This window comes from Gossypium hirsutum, unplaced genomic scaffold (genome assembly GCF_007990345.1).
Source record: "Gossypium hirsutum isolate 1008001.06 unplaced genomic scaffold, Gossypium_hirsutum_v2.1 scaffold_591, whole genome shotgun sequence".
Taxonomy (NCBI): Eukaryota; Viridiplantae; Streptophyta; class Magnoliopsida; order Malvales; family Malvaceae; genus Gossypium; species Gossypium hirsutum.
The window spans coordinates 1-14,856 of NW_024403139.1; the positions used below are offsets into that span (position 1 = coordinate 1).

The 14,856-nt window shown below is 33.9% G+C and overlaps 2 protein-coding genes across 25 annotated transcripts; one reads left to right on the top strand and one right to left on the bottom strand.

The window, feature by feature from the left end:
- Nucleotides 1-506: 506 nt before the first annotated feature.
- LOC107902543 (lysophospholipid acyltransferase 1) lies at nucleotides 507-3,827 on the bottom strand (the record flags this gene model as incomplete). Its single annotated transcript, XM_041110496.1, is given in 8 exon segments — nucleotides 507-975; nucleotides 1,062-1,125; nucleotides 1,279-1,335; nucleotides 1,707-2,128; nucleotides 2,251-2,376; nucleotides 2,379-2,474; nucleotides 3,039-3,094; nucleotides 3,586-3,827. Coding segments are annotated over 8 exon segments (1,200 nt in total), but the record flags the coding sequence as incomplete, so codon positions are not given.
- A 1,494-nt stretch (nucleotides 3,828-5,321) lies between these two features.
- On the top strand, nucleotides 5,322-14,481 carry LOC107904713 (type 2 DNA topoisomerase 6 subunit B-like). 24 transcript variants are annotated; one of them, XR_005924582.1, is made up of 7 exons: nucleotides 5,323-6,178; nucleotides 6,579-6,675; nucleotides 7,009-7,092; nucleotides 7,922-8,011; nucleotides 10,091-10,187; nucleotides 11,045-11,083; nucleotides 14,393-14,464. XR_005924582.1 is itself a non-coding variant. In XM_041110497.1 (4 exons), exons 1-4 carry the CDS (start codon nucleotides 5,460-5,462, stop codon nucleotides 7,056-7,058), a joined length of 264 nt encoding a protein of 87 aa, XP_040966431.1. In that variant the 5' UTR covers nucleotides 5,323-5,459; the 3' UTR covers nucleotides 7,059-7,791. The 24 variants fall into 24 exon arrangements, 1 of the variants encoding a protein (XP_040966431.1); XR_005924579.1 differs by lacking the exon at nucleotides 14,393-14,464 and adding an exon at nucleotides 12,611-14,094; XR_005924566.1 differs by lacking the exon at nucleotides 14,393-14,464 and adding an exon at nucleotides 11,164-11,421.
- The last annotated feature ends 375 nt before the right edge of the window (nucleotides 14,482-14,856 follow it).

Sequence of the window (14,856 nt, forward strand, 5' to 3'; positions counted from 1 at the left end):
CATAAGTTAAAAAAAAAAACAGAGAAGTACTCCATGAAAGCTTTGAAAACTTTTTTAAAAAAGGTTACCAACAAAAATTAAGTGGTAATCAATCACAAAGAATGCAAATAACAATCAATAACCACAAAAGTCAATGAGCTTCAATCCTAAATCAAGAAATACCTTAGTGAATCTGAAAGAGGGAGGTCGAATGGTGAGGAGGAGGTGCCGTGGCTTGTAAAATGAGGGAGGCTATAAGGTGTGAGTCAGTGCGATGAACAAAGGTTGGGTGGTTGGGGAGAACTAACAGAGGCGTCACCGCTTGAGATGAAAATGGAAAAAAAATGCTGTTGAAACTGTCATTTTGGCTGGGGTGGGGAATTTATATTTTCATTTGGATTATATTATGTGTTATATTCTTTAGTTAAAAAAACATTTTAAATATATTTATATTTTATATTTAACCCAACCCGAAAATTTCAGTGGTCAAAGCAAACGATACAAATCTAACTCCAAAAAGAAGAAAATTGGCTTTGGCCTACTCAGTACTCACTGCTCTTTACGAGCTTTAAAACTGGCAGGTTTTGCAGGTATTATGTAGCCCAAGATAATCAATGCTATCGGAATCATGGTTCCAATATACTACACACTCCCATATGATGCAAGTGTCTCGTGCTTGCTTAATAGCTGTACGATACAACAAGGGAAGTATATTAAAAGCTAAGTTACGGAAATAATATTATCTTGATCATCCCACACCATCTGTCCAGTGACATGGCCAACCAATTAATAGCTTGATTGGGTGAGCATATTATCACCCAAAGATGATAAATTTCAAAAAATTAATGGTTTAACTTTACTAAAGAGAGGGAGTAACCATAAAGCCAACACAGGAGTAGTTCAGAACCAAAACTGTGTAAGCAAAGTTCATCACGGCAAATGCTTTCTTCACAAGAGCCATATTTGTGGGTATAGCTTTTTCCCATTGGTAAATAACTGCTCAGAAAGAAAATGTGAGAGGTGAGCAAATAAATGTAATAATACAATGATTGGAATAACAATAACGATGCACGAATCAATACCTCTTGAACCAGCAATCATCAAAGCTGACTGAACAAAGAGTATGATGTACCCAGGATACAGTCCCTAAAACAAATCAGAGAAGGCAAGAACAAAAGGTTAGCACCAGGAAATTTTTGAGTGAATTCTACTATCATATTTTTAGAATTGCCTTTTACAAAAGGAAGACAAATATAAGAACATCACAAAGATTTTTCGGTAGTGTAGCAAATGACTCACATGCCAAACAGCACTAGCGGTCTGTGTGGCCAGTAGCTGGAAAAAACCAGGCTTCTTCTCCTAAAATAACTGCTGTTACTTTCAAAGCTAAAAGCCATAAAATATTGTAATCAAACGTATAAAAAGTTATATCCAAAAATATATATATAAAAAAACTTATTGATTAACTAATTTATCCTTTTCTTCCATGCTTTGACTCATCACACAAAATTTAACATTTGATGGAGATTTAGACAATTGGGGGACATATACCTACCACCGGACAGCATCTAGCCATCAAGAATAATAATAATAATAATAAAAGCCAGAGGATCAACCTTAATGAAATCAGAAACCAATTCCAAAAGTTGTTCATATTGTTAAGCATTATATTTACATGTACAATATACACCAACAGCATATTTAAGCAAAACTGACCAACAAAACACAGAAATGAATAGCAGCTAGAAACACTCACAATGACGAAGCCAGGTGCTAACTTGTATGTTCAAGACAAGTGGTAACAGCACCGAACTCTTTGCTAACTCAAATCCTAGGATATCAACAACCTTTGCTCGATCCCATTTTGGTTTTGGTGGTGAAGATTCAGTCCATCCACTGAAACCCAGGCCAGATATAACCATAGCAGCCTCTGAAATTGACCAGATGAAATAATATTTCCACCGCATTGTAAAACCAGACATATATTGGTAACTCAACTTCCTCCAGAATCCCCATTCTTGGTATGCAGGATCAGTAAACCAGGACAAGGGGCGAGATGGTGAAAGGTAAAGAAACATCGCCATACAAAAAGCAGCTTGGACAAGCACTCGCAGGGTTGCTACATATGGAGATGGTGATGGTCCTTTATCTGAATGAGCCCAAATCTTTAAAAGCGGAGGAGGGCAAGAATAAGAAGAAAGATCACCAAAGTTGCATCCTGGTATCTTCAGAGTAGAAAAGGCATGCAGAAATACAAGCAACATAACAAACTTAACCCCTTCCCTTCAGTCCAGTCAAGGTAGTTCTTCATCTCGTAAACTGGACCAGCAAAGTGACTGCCACAGCACAGGCAGTACCCAAAGTATTCAATCAAAGAAGGTAGCTTAATTAACCGATTTTTTTCTGAGCCTCACGTAAGTCTTCCTCTTTCAACAATCCATCATTGTAGTTCATTGCACATGAAATGACTTTCAGTGTCAAGACCATCAACGCACCTAAATATCAGAAGAAGGTGCCCCACAATTATCTAACATGTATAAAGTACAAAAGAAATCCCTAGAAAACTGATAATAAAACCATGGGAAACCTTAAATAATAACGTACATAGATGCATTTTCAACAATGTGAATTAAATGTCAAAGCAGGAACTTATTAGGCATTACAGTCCAAACAAAGTGTCAGCTACAAGAACAAAAACCTACAGACATTTACATAAGGTACATGAATCCTCTTCCTCCAATCATTCCTATCAGCCGCCATCCTCTCTTCAAAATCTAATAGATTCATAGAATTTGTTATCACCTCAAACCAGGTCCCTTTTTGGTGCCCCTTCAACCTTTTATCTGCAAGTCATCTGTTTACTCCATTCTTCTAGCAGGTGCATCTTTTGATGTGTCCTAGTCCAATGCAGCCAAAGCAATGCAAATGGTTTTTTCTAACATTATCCTTAGGAGCTATCCCAACTTGGTATCACGATGAACTAATTGCAATAAACAAAGGGTTGAAGATTCATCAATGCTCAATACAGCAATATGAAGGAGAAACTCTAACATGCTTACCAGTGGCATCGATACCTCCTTGCTTCCATGCATCCCCGCTCATGTAATATACATGGCTACAAACATATAAAAAAGGAATAGTCAAGATTCTAAAATAAGTACTATTTACAGAGACTGAGTTTATAGCGCATGCATTAAAAGGATTTTCAAAGAAACTTCAATAGATAATCTAATATCAATCAAGTGTTGCATAAGCAATATTCTTCCCACAAATTTTCACCAGCATCATCAACAACCATATACATTAAAAAGAATGAAAAGTGTATATGCATTTACTAAAGTATTCAAGAAGACAAACATATAATTTTGCCAGTCAATTTAGCATGAAAACCCAGCAGGCATGACCATCAGGTTTTTTTCCCCTCTACAACCTTTTCCTAAAGATAAAAATAGAAATAATTCAATTTCTAGAATTACAAACCCAAAAGCATAAATCAAAATGCTGATCTTTTTCAATGTCAAGCATGTAAACAGGACAGAATATAACAATCTTAAGATAAAGTTTTCCCACGAAAAGTTTCTTAACAAAAACCAATGAAAGACTTACCAGCCAATCAAAAAACCGAAACCCAAGAAAAAAGTGATAATCCAACACTTGGGACGATAAAGAACCATTGCAACATAACCCAACAACATGGGCACCAAAAAGTGCAGATTTGAGGAAAACCCAAATGACAGATAAGAAAGCAACGCTCCCGTAAAGGCTGAGTAAAGATGTTTAGCTTCGAAATTTAACCGTGTATTTTGCGTTGCATCTCGAGATGCACGAAACTGGAGATTTGTTCTTGGTTATGATCAAATGCGACCGTGGTCAAGTCAGGTATTCTGAATATACTTGTATGTTACTCTGAGGGGTTTTATTTGTTTATTCTCATATGCGGCATTTTGTCATGTATTGAATGGAGAGTGGCAAGGACGGGTGGGATTGCCGATTGAAGCGCACCTTAGGTTTGAATATTAAGTTCGATTAAGGGTCGGTATGTTTGACTGAAAATGGTGATATCCCATTTCAGGAGTATTCCGCCTGGTGATTCTCTCTAAAAGGGATATTCTGGTGGAAGAACATCTCATTAGAAGGATATCCCACAGGCGGTTTAGGGTTGTTTTTTAGGAAAAGTATTGGGCTATTATTAAAATGCAAAAACACGTTAAATCATCAGAATTAAAAGACAAACCCAAAAATAAAAAAGGCCCAAAGAAAAATAAAAACCTGAAAAAACAGACTCAATTTTCCTTTGGCTGAGAGAGTTTAATATTGTATTTTGTTTAAGAAATATTTTAGTTAGAAGAAAAAATATGATTATTTAGTTTTTAAAGTTAATAATAAAGTTAAGGAATAATGCATGACAAACGGTTTAAAAACAAAGAAAGAAAATAAATTTTAGGTCTATTTAATGTAATAAAATTTTTAAAAATAAATTACACGCGAGTATGTTTTAAAATATCAAAAATTTAAATTTAAAATCAAAATCGAATTTTTAAAATTTTAAGTATCATATTACAAAAAAGATTTAATAAAATTTAAATATTAAATATAATATTAATATATTTTTCAACAAACCTACAATGATAAAACTATAGAAAGTTAATTTCTTTTATCACTTTAATGCTTTTTTTAATTATTTAAATTTATTTATTATAGAAATAGTAAAATGTACTAATAAAAACATATACTATTAATAGAGGTGAGCATGGTCAGGTCGGGCTGGGCCCGACTACAAGTTTAGACTTGTTTACTAAGCCTAAGTTTGGCCCGGGTTAAAAAATGAACCTAAAATTTTATTCAAGCTAGACTCGAATAAAAATGTTAAAACTTAGGCCCGACGTAGACTGCCCTTGTTAATTTTTTATATTATTTTTATATAATTTAAAAATATATATAATATATTAAAAATACTAAAAATATTAAAATATTTTTCAAAAATTAAAAATAAATTTTAAAAATATGTATACTTAAATAAACTAAGATAGATGTAACTTAATAAGTAAATATCTCTAAAATAATAACAAAATTAACAAATTTCTTTAAAATAATAACAAAATTATTAAAAAAATAAGTTTTATACCATATCCAAACAATTACAATAAAATAGTAGCAACATAATAATAATAAAATAGTAATAAAATAAGGAAAAAATAACAAAAAATAATATTAAAAAATAATTTTTTTGTCATTTAAATGGACCTCATTTTTTGTCCAAATCATTTTTCTGGCCTATTTAAATATGATAAAAATTTATGGGTCGTAGCCGGCCCGGCACCAAATCAAATGCCTAATTAAATACCCTTAGTTTCCTTTTCCTCTTCAAGTCACTGCCCCCAATTTCTAGCGGCTAATTTCTAAATCCCTAACCCTAACAAAATAACTTTGCCTTCTCCACTCCAACACCCTACGGCCACCACCATTGCTAGATCTTCCTTATGTTCTTGATAATGCATAAGACTTCAGGGATACTCCTGCTTCATTGCCTCGAAAAGGTAAATAGTTTTCTATTTACCTTGTCCCACTCAGTTTTGTTGCATTGTAATGATGCCTTAATCCAAACCCAAGTAGCCACATTGAAAAACCTAGCAAACCAAATGGGCCAACTTGCCACTGAACTCAGAAATTGTCGACAAGGTGCTTTGCCTAGTGATACGGAGAATCCATGAAATTCAGGGAAGGAGCATTGTAAAACATTGAAATTGAGGAGCGGAAAGACATTAGTCTCGTGTTTAATATGGTGCTGATGCTTTCTCATATAGCTTAATAGGATAGATAATTGATCATTTGCTTTCAATCAAGGTAGAACATAGAATGCGCCTAATGTTTTGAGCAGCTGTGCATATCATACATAATGCTATAAATTTGCCTCATATAGGTTGATTGAGCTAAATCCATTAAAATTTCTTAAGGTGACATCGTTTTTCCTGTTGGTTCCTTGGGTTTGGCGTTTGAAGGTTGGGGGTTTGGGGCTTCGGGGTCGAGGGTTGTTTGCGTTAAAAACGCCACAAAAGGTCTTTTACCTTTGAGTGAAGCGGCACCATTTTTCATGGTTATATCATCTCCCGTATTTTCTTTCCGTGTTCTTCTATTTTAGCTGCTCCTGAGATTGAAGAAAATATTAGTCTTTTCTCAGTCTCAATCGACATTGTCTCAGGTAAGACAGTTCTGCTTCATGTCTTCCTTTTTTTCTTTTTTTTCTTATTGGCTTTTTATTTTTGTGTTTTTCTTTAATTTCTAGATTTGCTGTAATTTATTTTCTCTTTTCTTCTGAATTCTGGGTTATGCTGGTTGGGTGCTTAAACAATTGAGGTTTTCATTGATGTTTCAGTTCGTCTGAAATTTTTTAATTTTTTTAATTTTTACCTACCTAAACTGGATTATGTGATTTTCAATGGTGTTCAGTCCAAAAAATTTTCACAATATACTTTTACGAACCAAATAATAGATACCTTAAAGCAATCTTAGGTTTGGAAAAAACCAGATAATAATAATATGTTAATCCACTCTAATCTCCTTTTTTTTCTTTAATTTCCTTTCGTTTTTTGTATTCTCAGTTAATTTCTTCTGCTGTTAAAAGATGTCGTTTATCCGAAGATCTTTGCCGATTATCAGTTGTTGTCAAGAGTTCTCCTCCAATCATTCGAGTTTCAAGTGAGTACTTTTCATTCTTCCTTTAATTTTTGCCTAACTATAATTAGAATTATTTACTTTGATTTTTGTGACGCGATCTTTTGGAAAAATAGGAAGTAATTTCTAAATTGGAAAATATGCATTGAAATCATGCCATTTTGAAGTTGAAATGGTATGGTTTTGGCTGGTTTTCTTTCAAATGAGTTCATCAAAAGCATAAATAAGCTTTTAAAAATGATTAGGTCATGCAAGGTAAATCTGTAGACTGTAAATAAATTGTTGTGGCAGAATTTTGGATAAAATGATAGATACTGTTTCTAGAAAAATCTATTTATTTTGTATCTTAATGAGCAGTATCAGATACGGGCACCGGTAGTTGCTTGGAGGAGTTTCAAGACCTTTAGTGCAACAGAGAAGGTATTGGAATGGAAAAGTGGGGTAAGTGGCTGATGATGATGGTGAGCTCATTTGATTCTAGATACAAAGATCTCGATAAATATTTATGTTCATGATTATTTGACTTCTGCTGCAGATGGTTGATTTCCATCAAACTACCAGCAAGTTTAGTGTCTCAGTATTCTTTCTTGCTAGTCAAATATCCATGGTTGAATAGCTTAGATTTTGACTACAGTTAGGGAAGAGGGAATTAGAAATAGGGATCTCCTTTTTGGAGGATTAACGTGGTTACCACTAGGTTATGCGTATTGCCTGTTAGTTGTTAGCTGCTTAAGCTGTAGGCTATAATACAGGGTTGTCAATGACTCAATTCTGCTTTAAGTTTACTACGCTTTTAATATGTATTTATGATCTGAAATTTAAATAATTCATTTCGATGAACAACTTATTATAGTGCCTGAAATGCTGTTAACACTAGCTGGTATCTGATATTTGATTAACATTAAGTGAAACTTGATAACAAAATATCAAACATTTTAATTAGAGAAACATGAAAATCTTCAGCTATGATTATAGTTTATGCATGCAAAACTATAATCTGAAGTTGTAAGTTTTACTTTTTAACATCTTTGTTCGATTTGTATTCGCGAATGTTAATTTGTGTTATTGTTTTCTGTATGAATCATGCATTCACCTTGTCAGTTGCATGCGAGAATGACCTCGTTTTATTTATCTGTTTGGGGACAGGTTCACACGAATATATTCTTGCTGTTTCTTTAGGTTAATATGTAAATTCTTTTCTGCTAGTTTAAGTTTATTTGACATTAATTTGTGCTAACATTATGTTTGTTTACCTTTTTGTTGTTTGTAGGTCTTAGCTTTTAGGGACATAGCTCCCCAGGCTCCTATGCACATTTTAATTATTCCAAAACCAAAGGATGGCCTAACTGGTTTGTCTAAGGTACAGTTTTTTTTTCCTCATGACTAACTGAGCAGTAAACATTTATGCCCCTTTCATAGAGGAAACTACAATTATGGCTGGGTATTAATTTGGAAAAAAGTATGGAGAATTGTTAAAAGATTGCTGCTCAAGTTTTGTCAATTTGATTTGCCTTTTGCGTCTTGCTCACTCTTGATGCTCTATAAGGAAAAGAAAGAGACGGAAAATGGGAGTCAAAGTAAATGGAAATTGTATTGAGAAATTCTGGTGGTAGAGACTAAGAGAGTATTAGTGGTTATAAGAAGGTGGGGAACTGAAAGAGCGTCAATACTGAGGAAAGGCTTAAAACTTGATATGCAAGTGATTATAGGTATAGACCATAAATCCATGAGATAAATTGAGCTTCTAAATATATCCGTACAACGAAAAACCCTAATAGAACCTTAAAGCAATATCCATTATTCATCCTTGTTGGAAGAGATTGTCTTTAGAGTTAAATTGCATATACCCCTCCTTCCTTGAGTCAAAATAGATGACCTTCCCAATGAACAGAGATTATGTCATTGATCTAGAATTAAAAAGCTCATCACCAAGTTATTTCAATCCATCAACTTATTGCAATCACTAAAACACTTGTAAGGTGTGTAATGGAAAAAACATAAGGCTCAAAGATGTCCGATGAAATAATTTAGTGTTAGAATTTGCAATTTGTGTATCCAAGGCTTGTTCATTTGTTTTCTGTGTCATAATCATGTTAAGGTGTCATGTATTTATTATAAGTTTTGACATTTTAAAAATAAGTGGTGTTATATTGATTTTGATATGCTTTTGTGCTTGTGTAATATTGTATTTTAGCTATTTTTCTTGTGTCTGTTTAGTAACAATATTATCTCTACTTTTGCCCATAAATTTTGTCGTAGTCTGGTTTTATTTTGTGAAACTTTTTGATGTTGAACAAAAGTTTCCAAATCTTTATTGAATTAAATTAAATTATCATTCATATTTGAAAATTACTCCCGACTCATTCAGACAATAATAGTGCCTCAAATCCTCTTTAGGCCAGATTATTTTATCTCCCTTATGCTTGCTGCATGTAGGTGTGCTTTTCTGTAAGGTGACGGGCACCAAAAAAAAAAAAAAAAAGGAAAAAAAAAGGCTCGACTCTAATTGTAACAATTTCAGCCATTTGCGGACACAGATGATGCTATATATACATACAACTTCCTATTTGTTCTGTTATGGTCCTTAAGTTCTTGGCGTCCTCAACTTGTTATTGAGTTCTTGGGTGAATTTTTCCTCAAAACCTTCCAGCATTTCATTTTTGACATAAATATTAGAGCAATGAACTTGGTAATTGAATTGTATTGTAATTAAAAATTTATATCCAAATATTTGGTTCCCAGTAGCTAATTTTTATTTGCTATAAAAATCCACATTGTACAGTAAAAAAAATGCCATATCCTGAAAAAAAGTTGGTTACCTGACCGAACCAACCGAAGTTAAGTTGGTTCAGTTCGGCTGGATATGGCACTCCAAGGCAGGTTGGTTATCCGAGGTTAATGTCAGTTAAGTTGGTTACATACAAATAACCGACTCGCTCACCCCCACAACTCTCTCATTCGGCATTTGAATTGAGTAAAAAGCTTTTGGAACCTTCATCCTTCCGGTTCCAATCCGTCGCATTTGATTTCCGCAGCTCAGCGGCCTTGCCTTGGATGGATTTCATTCTCTTCCTTCCCACAATCTCTGACTCTGTTACTGCCACTTAGTTGCCAGATTTTCAAACTAACTGACAGCCAATTTCTCATTTACTACCACTATCATTATTGCTAACACTATCATATCTGGTAAGAATAATAAGATCCTTCATTTTTACATTGAACGAACAAACAATTGATTGATTTATACATACCAAAGTTTATTAATGTTCTTTTCTCTCTGTACTAACAACGGATTACGTCTCCTGCTCTTTCTAGATCAATTAGTTATGTCTTACTCTCAAGTCAGTGTTTGCATTCCTTCATTAATTTGATTGAAAATCTATCTTAGGTTTTTAGAGCTTAATCAAAAGTGTAGGCTTATTTGCTCTCTGGATCTCAGCTATTCTGCTGCGTTGTATTCAAGATTTTCAAGTGTTTGTAGAGAGGGCGCGAGCAATGCTGCAGTGGATGGGGGATCAAGATGGAAAGTCACGATTGTAAGCGTGACCTAATCTGAATTTCACTTTTTGACTAGACTCACTCATTCACTCAGAGGTTTTTACTTGTTGCTTGCTACACTCTTCACAATTTTGCTCCCTAGGTTAGTACTTTTATAACTATTTACATGAACATCTGGTATTTTTGTGCCACCATCCCATCCCAACCCAACCAAGCGCACTACTTGCTATAAGTTAATTTCTACTCCCATGCATCTCTCCCCCAACATTTCACTAGTAACATAAAATCCAATAAACTGCCACCTACTTTTGTGGAAATTATTTCCTCCTTGATGCTTTCCTTTCTCTTGTTATTGTCAAGGCAAAGGCAATACTTTGAACAAAGGAAACAAAAAGAAAAGACAAAAGGTTATGAGGGCCATGCTGATGATACTAGCATAGCTGGACGACATACCTTTTCTTGTTTTTGCTTAGCAGGGTAGTTTTTGTAATATCTGCTGAGCAGAATACTTTTCTTTTGTTTTTAGTTGATATGTGCTTCTTTTCTTGTTTTTGCTTAGCAGAATAATTTTTGGGGTTTGGTCTTTTTGGGCCTAAGTCACGCTTAGATTTCATCTTATCATTTATATTTTTGTTATTATAGCGCCTTTTCCAAATAACATGACACTAGTTTCATTGCTCCCAAGATTCAGGAAGAATCTGTATAATATTTTTGTAATTTCTGCTTAGCAGAGTACACTGTTTCCCTTGGTTCTGATTTTTATCTTTTGTTATTATTATTATTTTGTTTTCTTGTCGTCCCTTTCTATCTGTGTCTATTTCCATTTTTTTTTCCCAACATTTCTTTTCTAACTTTTGTGTATGCGCATGCCAAAATAACATACTTGCTACACCAGGATTTTGGAATCCCCTTCTTCATAGGATTGTGATTTCAGGTATGATTTTCACTTCTACCAATTTTCCTTTTTCACGTCTTTTTAAGTTTCAGATTTATATTTATCTTTTATTTCTGCAGGCATTGTGGTTTTCATCTCTGTTTTAGTTTTCAGATTTATGCTTCTTATTTTTTTTTTTGTGTTTTACTATACGTTTCGGTGTTCAACCTTATGAAAGACTTCTTATATTTGTCTTTTTAAATCTTTCGATTTCATTTTTTTGATAGTTTATTGCCTGTAATGTGTTTTATTTTATTTTTTCTGATTGTTTGTTTCCCTTTGTATTTAACGACATTTTGTAATTGAATCCCATTAATTAGATTTTATATTGCCTGTTATGTATTTTATTTTATTTTATTTTTTGATTGTTAGTTTCCCTTTGTATTTAACGACATTTTCTTGCAAATCTTTGAATGATTGAATCCCATTAATGAGGTTTTATAGCGAAGATATGTTTCTAATACGCATCTACCATAAAGCACTAAATGATTAATAGAAAATAAATGAAATCATTCTCTTTTCTATTCCAGGTAAATACCGCTCATATCCCACCTTGGAATAATCTATTCCAGGGATATCCCTCTCATTTCCCCTCTTAGAATAATCAATTCCGGGGATATCCCTCTGATATCCCATCCCGGTTCAGAGTTGCAAGTGCCGGTTTTTCTGATTTAGATGCCGGTTCTGGTAATTTTTCACGATTGGACCGGTCAACTTGTCGTACTTATTCCACGTCGGGATATCCCATTCTGAGGATATCCCGGCTTAGGTATATCCCGACTTAGGATAGTCCGGCTGAGGTATATCCCACCCTGCGGATATCGCGGTTTCGGTATTAATTACCATAAATGTTACATTGCCACATGGCGATTTAGAAAAATCTACGCTTTTTGGGCAGTAACGGATAGGAGAAAGCTGCCTTTTCATATCCCGCTTCCTTCCCATTATCTCTCTCTCTCGGTCTCATTTCAATAATTCCTCTCATTCTTTTTTGCGAGAGGGAGAAACCCAAAGATTTTGTATGCCGTTTCTTTTTTTCTTTTGGTGATATTGAAATCCCCTGTTTTCGCTCTTTGTTTGAAATCTATCGATGTGGGTCTGTCTGTTTCTTTTTGGTTGTTTTATTGTCTACTTTCGTGAGGGATAATCCCTAAGCTTTCTGGTGTAGAACACAGTGTTTCACTCTTTGTTTGAAATCTTGCTGTGGGTCTGTCTGTTTCTTTTTTGTTGCTTTTTCGGAGACTGATTTCAGGTTGTGTTTGCGTTTTCATTTGTCTTTCTTTTGTCTATTTTTCATTTCTATTTTTAGTTTTAGAACTATGTTTTTTTACTTATATTTGAGTTGGTTCATGGTTTTTAGTTTTCAGGTTTAGACATCACTGTTTCTTTATGTCTTTCAAATCTGTTGATCTCATTCTGGTTGTTTTGTTGATCTCTTTCGTGTTGATCTCTTCCTTCTCAATCGTTTCTGTTATTTATTTATTTATTTTATTATTGTGATATTGAAATCACTTGCTTCATCCATAGATTTTGGGTTTTTAGCCCTAGGAAATATTGTTTCGGTTCGTCTTTTCAAATCTATGGATGTCGGTGTGGTTGTTCTTGTTGGATGCTTTGGGAAAGAAAGAAATTCTGGTTCTGCAAGATTTCACCAGCCATGGCCTCTCTTTTATAGTCAACTACTTTATTATTCATATTCTCTATTACATTGATTCATCCCAAATAGACACGCTATTCCCTTCATCGTATTGCACGGTAATGTTTTTATCCCAATATCTTTTCTTTTCAATTTTAATGTTCTTATGCACTCTCCCATGGCTTAAATTCTGTTAAATGTACGGGTTAAACAGGATTAGATGCCAGTTTAAGCTAATACCCATATTTCTTTTATTCGATATCGTATAATATTGACTGTCAAAGCAGTAGGAATTGTATTTTGGTTTTCAAATAATGTGGTTTGTTCGCAATGTCGATTATTGTACAATGCATCACGGATTCCCCAAGCTTAAACATACTGATTCCTTTTCATCCATGATTGTTGAAATTATCCAACTTTATACTAGCTTAAACATACCTATTTCTTTTCATCCATTCAACAAATCAACACATTCACACTCATACACATATTAACCATTTCCATGTCAATAAATACTCAAAGTTAGCTACATATAACCATCTTAATATACTCAACCATAACAAACAAATACTCAACATGATTCTTTGCCTGGCAAGGTTGACCATTTTCCTTTCTATTCCTCCTGAATCTAAATAATTTTGAGTCATGTCTAATGCCCTGTGAATACTATCATATTTTAGGAAAGAGAACAACCTATTGATTTAGCAAGCAAGAAAACCTTTCAACACAAAGGATCTGTTTTCTTGTACCGCTACATCTTGTGTTGTATTTGCTGGCTTGATATAGCCACTTTGGTGTACCATGCAATGTTCATTTCTTATATATGAAAACTTTTATTGGAAAGGGATAGAAGGAGCTATTTTTTGTTTAAACATTGAAGTTTGCAATATGATTGATATCATGGTTATCTTAGTCCTGAGGCTTCAGTCAGAGTACCAGATCTAAGGCTGCAGTCTTTGCCTGGCTGCTAATGTTCTGGATCTAACCTATTATCATTTGTTGTCACATGAACTAGTAGTGCATTACATTTCACTTATCATCCGCTTCTATTTATTCTTGAACCATGTCAAATCCTTTTTGGCTTAATAAAATTAATTTGAATGGATAAGGTTCCATCTTAAACTATGTCTATATCGAGCCTATGAAGTGAAATGTTTCACATTTATTGCAAATTGTTTTGGATGATTAATGTGTCTGCTTGTCAGTATCTTGAGACTTACATGGATTATGCAAGACAATTTGCAGTTAAATAGGTGACGATCAAAGATAATGACACTAGCTGATATCTGATATTTGATCAACATTAAGTGAAACGTGATAACAAAATATCAAACGTTTTAATTAGAGAAGCATGAAAATCTTCAGCTATGATTATAGTTTTGTTTGCAAAACTATAATCTGAGGTTGAAAGTTTTAGCTTTTTAACCTCTTAGTTTGATTTCTATTTGCGAATGTTAATTTATGTTATTGTTTGCTGTATGAATCATGCATTCACCTCATCAGTTGCATGTGAGAATGACCTAGTTTTATTGATCTGTTTGGGAGCAGGTACACATGAATATTTTCTTGCTGTTTCTTTAGGTTAATATGTTAATTCTTTTCTGCTAGGTTTAAGTTTATTTGACATTCATTTGCACTAACATTATGTTTGTTTGCCTATTTTTTGTTTGTAGGTCTTAGCTTTTAGGGACATAGCTCCCCGGGCTCCTACGCACATCTTAACTATTCCAAAGCAAAGGATGGCCTAACTGGTTTGTGTAAGGTACAGTTTTTTTGTCCTCATGACTAACTGAGCAGTAAGATCTGTGATTAACTTGGAAATATAGTCATGGAAATACTGAAATCTCATAGAGATATCTTAGAGCTCAATATATTGATGATGGTTATAGATGATCCAAAGGTTGTAATGCGTTAAAAGGATATTCCGAGGGTATTGTGGTAGACTTGTGGTAGAATATTTTTGCATTTTATTGTAGGCCGATTGCATTGCTTTTAGCTAGTTTTGGTCTGCATGAAGTTTTATGTCAGGTTCCGAAGCTTTTTTCCACATCAGGTAAATTGATTCTCAGGGGCTCATTGTACACCAGATTGAGTTGTATGGTAGAAGCTTAAATGCCTTCCAGCTTCACATAACTAG